This window comes from Taudactylus pleione, unplaced genomic scaffold (assembly GCF_031769625.1).
Source record: "Taudactylus pleione unplaced genomic scaffold, aTauple2 ptg000255l, whole genome shotgun sequence".
Taxonomy (NCBI): Eukaryota; Metazoa; Chordata; class Amphibia; order Anura; family Myobatrachidae; genus Taudactylus; species Taudactylus pleione.
The window spans coordinates 211,165-220,769 of NW_028284657.1; the positions used below are offsets into that span (position 1 = coordinate 211,165).

The 9,605-nt window shown below is 47.6% G+C and overlaps 1 protein-coding gene across 5 annotated transcripts in view; it reads left to right on the forward strand.

Annotated features, from left to right (window-relative positions):
• The window catches only part of LOC148515058 (asialoglycoprotein receptor 1-like), a 39,510-nt gene extending 34,468 nt beyond the window's left edge, over window positions 1–5,042 (forward strand). For all 5 annotated transcript variants that reach the window (XM_088480533.1, XM_088480534.1, XM_088480532.1 and 2 more), the window contains one exon: window positions 4,500–5,042. In XM_088480533.1, the coding sequence (XP_088336659.1) occupies window positions 4,500–4,647 (148 nt within the window). In that variant the 3' untranslated portion in view covers window positions 4,648–5,042. The remainder of the gene's footprint in view (window positions 1–4,499) is intronic.
• The last annotated feature ends 4,563 nt before the right edge of the window (window positions 5,043–9,605 follow it).

Here is a 9,605-nt window from a genome sequence, read left to right on the forward strand (position 1 = left end):
TCACTGCTCCTTACCACAGGATCACCATCCCTATTCCTTACTTTGACTGCTCCTTACCACAGGAACATGATCCTTATTCCTTACTGACTGCTCCTTACCACAGGAACACCATCCCTATTCCTTACTCTATAACTGCTCATTACCACAGGAACACCATCTCTATGCCTTACTCTCTGACTGCTCCTACCCACAGGAACACCATACCTATTCCTTACTGACTGCTCCTTACCACAGGAACACCATTACTATTCCTAACTTTCTCACTGCTCCTTACTACAGGAACACCTTCCTTTTTCCTTATTCTCTTGCTGCTCTTTACAACAGGAACACATCCCTATTCCTTACTCTCTCACTGCTCCTTACCACAGGAACACCATCCTTTTTCCTTACTGACTGCTTCTTACCAAAGGAACACTATCCATATTCCAAACTCTGATTGCTCCCTACTAAAGGAACACCATCCATATTTCTTATTCTCCGACTGCTTCTTACCACAGGAACACCATCCCTATTCCATATTTCCTCACTGCTCATTACCACAGGAACACCATCCCTATTCCTCACTCTCACTGCTCCTTACCACAGGAACACCATCCCTATTCCTTACTCTCTCACTGCTCCTTACCACAGGAACACCATCCCTATTCCTTACTCTCTCACTGCTCCTTACCACAGGAACACCATCCCTATTCCTTACTCTCTCACTGCTCCTTACCACAGGAACACCATCCCTATTCCTTACTCTCTCACTGCTCCTTACCACAGGATCACCATCCTTATTCCTTACTTTGACTGCTCCTTACCACAGGAACATGATCCCTATTCCTTACTGACTGCTCCTTACCACAGGAACACCATCCTTATTCCTTACTCTCTGACTGCTCCTTACCACAGGAACACCATCCTTATTCCTTACTCTCTGACTGCTCCTTACCACAGGAACACCATCCTTATTCCGTTCTCTCTGACTGCTCCTTACCACTGGAACACCATCCCTATTCCTTACTCTCTGACTGCTCCTTACCACAGGAACACGATCTCTATTCCTTACTCTCTGACTGCTCCTTACCACAGGAACATGATCCCTATTCCTTACTCTCTGACTGCTCCTTACCACAGGAACACAATCTCTATTCCTTACTCTCTGACTGCTCCTTACCACAGGAACATGATCCCTATTCCTTACTCTCTGACTGCTCCTTACCACAGGAACATGATCCCTATTCCTTACTCTCTGACTGCTCCTTACCACAGGAACATGATCCCTATTCCTTACTCTCTGACTGCTCCTTACCACAGGAACACCATCACTATTCCATACTCTCTCACTGCTCCTTACCACAGGAACACCATCCCTATTCCTCACTCTCACTGCTCCTTACCACAGGAACACCATCCCTATTCCTTACTCTCTCACTGCTCCTTACCACAGGAACACCATCCCTATTCCTTACTCTCTCACTGCTCCTTACCACAGGATCACCATCCCTATTCCTTACTTTGACTGCTCCTTACCACAGGAACATGATCCCTATTCCTTACTGACTGCTCCTTACCACAGGAACACCATCCTTATTCCTTACTCTCTGACTGCTCCTTACCACAGGAACACCATCCCTATTCCTTACTCTCTGACTGCTCCTTACCACAGGAACACGATCCCTATTCCTTACTCTCTGACTGCTCCTTACCACAGGAACATAATCCCTATTCCTTACTCTCTCACTGCTCCTTACCACAGGAACAACATCCCTATACCTTACTCTCTCACTGCTCCTTACCACAGGATCACCATCCCTATTCCTTACTTTGACTGCTCCTTTCCACAGGAACATGATCCCTATTCATTACTGACTGCTCCTTACCACAGGAACACCATCCTTATTCCTTACTCTCTGACTGCTCCTTACCACAGGAACACCATCCTTATTCCTTACTCTCTGACTGCTCCTTACCACAGGAACACCATCCCTATTCCTTACTCTCTGACTGCTCCTTTCCACAGGAACACGATCTCTATTCGTTACTCTCTGACTGCTCCTTACTGCAGGAACATGATCCCTATTCCTTACTCTCTGACTGCTCCTTACCACAGGAACATGATCCCTATTCATTACTGACTGCTCCTTACCACAGGAACACCATCCCTATTCCTTACTCTCTGGCTGCTCCTTACCACAGGAACACCATCCCTATTCCTTACTCTGACTGCTCCTTACCACAGGAACATGATCCCTATTCCTTACTCTCTGACTGCTCCTTACCACAGGAACACCATCCCTATTCCTTACTCTGACTGCTCCTTACAACAGGAACATGATCCCTATTCCTTACTCTCTCACTGCTCCTTACCACAGGAACATGATCCCTATTCCTTACTCTCTGACTGCTCCTTACCACAGGAGCATGATCCCTATTCCTTACTGACTGCTCCTTACCACTGGAACATGATCCCTATTCCTTACTCTGACTGCTCCTTACCACAGGAACATGATCCCTATTCCTTACTCTATCACTGCTCCTTACCACAGGAACACCATCCCTATCCCTTACTCTCTGACTGCTCCTTACCACAGGAACACCATCCCTATTCCTTACTCTCTGACTGCTCCTTACCACAGGAACACCATCCCTATCCCTTACTCTCTTACTGCTCCTTACCACAGGAACACCATCCCTATCCCTTACTCTCTTACTGCTCCTTACCACAGGAACATGATCCCTATTCCTTACTCTCTGACTTCTCCTTACCACAGGAACACCATCCCTATTCCTTACTCTGACTGCTCCTTACCACAGGAACATGATCCCTATTCCTTACTCTCTGTCTGCTCCTCACCATCTGCATGTTGTCCTCTCTCTCGGATAATAATTGTTTCTAGCTCTGAGTTAGAGGTGGACATATATCTTCTTGTGACTGTGATCCTGTATACAGCATTTGTGCAAAATATACAAATGTCGCCGCAGCCACTGGTAGCTGTATTCAGTCGCCTGATAGTGATGTCTCATATCCGCCACTTGTGTACACAGATGCACCATCGCTCACAGTATCGATGTTCTGCACAACCTTATGATCACTTAGGATATACAGCAGAAGTAGCCCCCTTCTCCCTATCCGCTGCCGAATCTCGCCCCTGAGCGTTTGCGTCACGCCTGCATTTTTCTCACCACCCCCTAATAACCGCCCATAAACTCTCCCCTCACTGTTAATCACTGATAGCACCAGTGGTAATAAAACACATGCGCAGTACTAAACTAATCCCCTAACACTGCAAACAATAGAATTGCGCCCATCTCCGATTCTGCTTCTCTGTACTTTATAACCTGTCTGTGGGCCTGATTCAGGGCCAGTCTTTTTTTTTATAAGAACGGCCTCCTGGCCGCTCGCATAGCTGTGGGTGACCACCCACAGCTTTAGCGAGCGCCCATGATTATGATCGCGATGGTCAAGACCATCGTGACCATCGAGCTTGCGACGAGACCCTTGTGGTAGGATCTCATTGCCGAAAGCCCCAGAGAGATTTTGGCTCTAACAGAGCCGAAATCTTCGCACTGGCATCACTTGTGATGTATTGGGGCGGTCCCCAAACATTAGGCGTTCTCATGGGAACGCCTCTGATCAGCAACCCCCCCCCCGGCCCGCCCACCAAAGGGGGCGTGCTGTCACTCAACATCGACAGCACGCCCCCTTTGGTGAGAGACCTGGAGTGACGGATTTCCCGTCGCTATCCAGGTCTCGCGCATGCGCACGATGGAGCCGGCTCAGTCATGCGCATGCGTTCTGGGCCACCATCGACCTGGTTGCTATCGCTCAGCACTTGCGACCAGGTCTGAATCAGGCCCAGTGTACACTGAGCCTAATTCCACAAGGAACGCACGGTGGCAGACACACGCACGTGGCCGCTGCGGGTATAAGCTAATAAATGCATACGCACGGCAAGCGCAGCAGAATAGGCGACGCCCAGCACTACATAATACCACCCACTTCCCCTTACTTGCGTCCTCTATACCTGGCTAGGCAGTGTAAACATCGGTAACATCGAGAACCATCGGACCCATACGCACAATAGTGGTTGACCTGACCATCCCGCAGACATAGCGAGACTTCCTGTGCACAACTAGACCTCAGGCTGCATCGGCCACTGCAAGGGATTAATTATGCACGCCCCTGAAACGCCATCCAAACGCACTGGCATGCCTGCGTTTGCCCGACCACTCCCCCGTCATCACCCAAAAACGGTACTTCCTGTCACTCACTTGTCCCTGGGGCTGCAAACTCCCTGCATTTGCATTCTCCATCGCACTGGCTGGCTCGGGCACTGCGATGCGTACGCATGCGCAGAGCAAAACCGTCGACTGTTTGCGTGCGTCCGCATCGGTGCGTTCCTTGCTGAATGAGACCCACTGTGCTTCTTACACCTGGATGCACCCTCGACAGATGCTGGAGATCAAAAGATTCTGCTGGGTACTGGCCAATGTCTTCTTCTGTGTCATTGCAGGAAGTGGGGTGCCGGGCAGCCAGATGAATTTTTTGGCCATGGTCTGGGTGGCGGAGAGGACTGTGTGCAATTTCTCTACAATGGAGACTGGAACGATGAGCACTGTTCCCGGGCCTACCGCTATATCTGCGAAAAGAAGGCAAAATAACAGCTACACAGTGCACAATATGACCTTCACCGAGGACATTTCAATCAAATAATTATTTACAACTAAAATCCTAAACTGTGTAATAACGATGGAATATAGCTGTGTAATAATGATGGAATATTGCTGTGTAATAACAATAGAATATAGCTGTGTAATAACGATGGAATATTGCTGTGTAATAACAGTAGAACATAGCTGTGCAATAATGATAGAACATAGATGTGTAATAACGATGGAACATACTATAGATGGGTAATAATGATGGAACATAGCTGTGTAATAACGACGGAATATAGCTGTGTAATAACAATGGAACATAGCTGTGTAATAACAATGGAATATAGCTGTGTAATAACAATGGAACATAGTTGTGTATATGACATATAAATCTGAAATAAAACCAGTGATTGTGCTGTCTGTTATAAGAGTTTTTGATAACGTTGCTCATGAGGTTTGGCAAATAGTTCTGTTCATGCTCCATGGGGAGATAAACCCTCAGGACACTGACTGGTGATAGGGCATTAATCGGAACTCTGTTGGGGTCCTTCTCCAACACCGACCTTCTTGTGGAATCAGTATGTTTGACCACCAGACGTTAGCCTGGCGGTTCAAATCCCGATGCCAGCAGCACAATGGTTGAAGATCCTGACAGTGGAGGTAAGTTAACCTAACCCTTCCCTCTCCCCCCCCTAACTCTAACCCTCCCGTAAAGGTGCCTAACACTAATCTCCCCCCCAGTGCCTGAACCTAACCCCCCCTTCACCTAGCCTAACCCTCCCCAGTGGGTGCCTAACCCTAAGTCCCCCCGGGGGTGCCTAAACCTAACTCCCCCATCCCCAGCTAAGTTCATACTTACCCCCAGCAGAGGACAATTGGTCCAGCATCCTGTCAGTGTTCCGGCATCGGGATTAACATAGGCATCGGTATTTCGACGCCTATGTTAAATCCCTTGCCAGGTTTACATTGTCGGGATTGAGACCGGTGGCCATTGGCCTAAGGCATCCATTACTTTATTGCAATTAAAGACAATATAACAACTTGCAACTAACTTACACTAAAATAAAGACATAGACACAGACTGCTTTGGTTAAATTTTCATAACTTGCTTTTATTGACGGTATGACCCTGAGGTTTTCATTTACCTTTGGGAGGCAAAGAAGGATGCTACAAGCACTCAGCTCCAGCCATATGTTACATAACCAATATTAGGGAGTGACTGATACGCCCCCTGTGGTCATTGTAAGCTGAGCGTTACATAACCAATATTAGGGAGCGACTGATACGTTCCCCTGTGGCCATTGTAAGCGGAGCGTTACATAACCAATATTAGGGAGTGACTGATACGCCCCCCTGTGGTCATCGTAAGCTGAACGTTACATAACCAATATTAGGGAGTGACTGATACGTCCCCCCTGTGGTCATCGTAAGCTGAGCGTTACATAACCAATATTAGGGAGTGACTGATACGCCCCCCTGTGGTCATCGTAAGCTGAGCGTTACATAACCAATATTAGGGAGTGACTGATACGTCCCCCTGTGGTCATCGTAAGCTGAGCGTTACATAACCCATATTAGGGAGTGACTGGTACGCCCCCTTGTGGTCACTGTAAGCTGAGCGTTATATAACCAATATTAGGGAGTGACTGATATGCCCCCTGTGGTCATTGTAAGCTGAGCGTTATATAACCAATAGTAGGGAGTGACTGATACGCCCCCCTGTGGTCATTGTAAGCTGAGCGTTACATAACCAATATTAGGGAGCGACTGATACGCCCCCTGTGGTCATTGTAAGCTGAGCGTTACGTAACCAATATTAGGGAGTGACTGATACGCCCCCCTGTGGTCATTGTAAGCTGAGCGTTACATAACCAATATTAGGGAGTGACTGATACGCCCCCCTGTGGTCATTGTAAGCTGAGCGTTACATAACCAATATTAGGGAGCGACTGATACGCCCCCCTGTGGTCATTGTAAGCTGAGCGTTACATAACCAATATTAGGGAGTGACTGATACGTCCCCCTGTGGTCATAGTAAGCTGAGCGTTACATAACCAATATTATGGAGTGACTGATACGCCCCCCTGTGGTCATTGTTAGCTGAGCATTACATAACCAATATTAGGGAGTGACTGATACGCCCCCCTGTGGTCATTGTAAGCTGAGCTTTACATAACCAATATTAGGGAGTGACTGATACACCCCCCCTGTGGTCATTGTAAGCTGAGCGTTACATAACCAATATTAGGGAGTGACTGATACATTCCCCCGTGATCATTGTAAGCTGAGCGTTACATAACCAATATTAGGGAGTGACTGATACGTCCCCCTGTGGTCATAGTAAGCTGAGCGTTACATAACCAATATTATGGAGTGACTGATACGCCCCCCTGTGGTCATTGTTAGCTGAGCATTACATAACCAATATTAGGGAGTGACTGATACGCCCCCCTGTGGTCATTGTAAGCTGAGCTTTACATAACCAATATTAGGGAGTGACTGATACACCCCCCCTGTGGTCATTGTAAGCTGAGCGTTACATAACCAATATTAGGGAGTGACTGATACATTCCCCCGTGATCATTGTAAGCTGAGCGTTACATAACCAATATTAGGGAGTGACTGATACACCCCCCTGTGGTCATTGTAAGCTGAGCGATACATAAGCAATATTTGGGAGCGACTGATACGCCCCCTGTGGTCATTGTAAGCTGAGCGTTACATAACCAATATTAGGGAGTGACTGATACGCCCCCCTGTGGTCATCGTAAGCTGAGCGTTACATAACCAATATTAGGGAGTGACTGATACGCCCCCCTGTGGTCATTGTAAGCTGAGCGTTAGCGACTGATACGCCCCCCTGTGGTCATTGAAAGCTGAGCGTTACATAAGCAATATTAGGCAGTGACTGATATGCCCCCTGTGGTCATTGTAAGCTGAGCGTTACATAACCAATATTAGGGAGCGACTGATACGCCCCCTGTGGTCATTGTAAGCTGAGCGTTACATAACCAATATTAGGGAGCGACTGATACGCCCCCCTGTGGTCATTGTAAGCTGAGCGTTACATAACCAATATTAGGGAGTGACTGATACGCCCCCCTGTGGTCATTGTAAGCTGAGCGTTACATAACCAATATATGGGAGTGACTGATACGTCCCCCCTGTGGTCATCGTAAGCTGAGCGTTACATAACCCATATTAGGGAGTGACTGGTATGCCCCCCTGTGGTCATTGTAAGCTGAGCGTTACATAACCAATATTAGGGAGTGACTGATACGTCCCCCTGTGGTCATAATAAGCTGAGCGTTACATAACCAATATTATGGAGTGACTGATACGCCCCCCTGTGGTCATTGTTAGCTGAGCATTACATAACCAATATTAGGGAGTGACTGATACGTCCCCCTGTGGTCATAGTAAGCTGAGCGTTACATAACCAATATTATGGAGTGACTGATACGCCCCCCTGTGGTCATTGTTAGCTGAGCATTACATAACCAATATTAGGGAGTGACTGATACGCCCCCCTGTGGTCATTGTTAGCTGAGCATTACATAACCAATATTAGGGAGTGACTGATACGCCCCCCTGTGGTCATTGTAAGCTGAGCGTTACATAACCAATATTAGGGAGTGACTGATACACCCCCCTGTGGTCATTGTAAGCTGAGCGTTACATAACCAATATTAGGGAGTGACAGATACATTCCCCCGTGATCATTGTAAGCTGAGCGTTACATACCCAATATTAGGGAGTGACTGATACACCCCCCTGTGGTCATTGTAAGCTGAGCGATACATAAGCAATATTAGGGAGCGACTGATACGCCCCCTGTGGTCATTGTAAGCTGAGCGTTACATAACCAATATTAGGGAGTGACTGATATGTCCCCCCTGTGGTCATTGTAAGCTGAGCGTTATATAACCAATATTAGGGAGACACTGAAATGCCCCCTGTGGTCATTGTAAGCTGAGCGTTATATAAGCAATATTAGGCAGTGACTGATACGCCCCCTGTGGTCATTGTAAGCTGAGCGTTACATAACCAATATTAGGGTACGACTGATACGCCCCCCTGTGGTCATTGTAAGCTGAGCGTTACATAACCAATATTAGGGAGCGACTGATACGCCCCCCTGTGGTCATTGTAAGCTGAGCGTTACATAACCAATATTAGGGAGTGACTGATACGTCCCCCCTGTGGTCATCGTAAGCTGAGCGTTACATAACCCATATTAGGGAGTGACTGGTACGCCCCCCTGTGGTCATTGTAAGCTGAGCGTTATATAACCAATACTAGGGAGTGACTGATACGCCCCCCTGTGGTCATTGTAAGCTGAGCGTTACATAACCAATATTAGGGAGCGACTGATACGCCCCCTGTGGTCATTGTAAGCTGAGCGTTACATAACCAATATTAGGGAGCGACTGATACGTCCCCCCTGTGGTCATTGTAAGCTGAGCGTTATATAACCAATATTAGGGAGACACTGAAACGCCCCCTGTGGTCATTGTAAGCTGAGCGTTAGCGACTGATACGCCCCCCCTGTGGTCATTGTAAGCTGAGCGTTACATAAGCAATATTAGGCAGTGACTGATACGCCCCCTGTGGTCATTGTAAGCTGAACGTTACATAACCAATATTAGGGAGCGACTGATACGCCCCCTGTGGTCATTGTAAGCTGCGCGTTACCTAACCAATATCAGGGAGCGACTGATACGCCCCCCTGTGGTCATTGTAAGCTGAGCGTTACATAACCAATATTAGGGAGCGACTGATACGCCCCCCTGTGGTCATCGTAAGCTGAGCGTTACATAACCAATATTAGGGAGTGACTGATACGTCCCCCCTGTGGTCATCGTAAGCTGAGCGTTACATAACCCATATTAGGGAGTGACTGGTACACCCCCTGTGGTCATTGTATGCTGAGCGTTATATAACCAATATTAGGGAGTGAC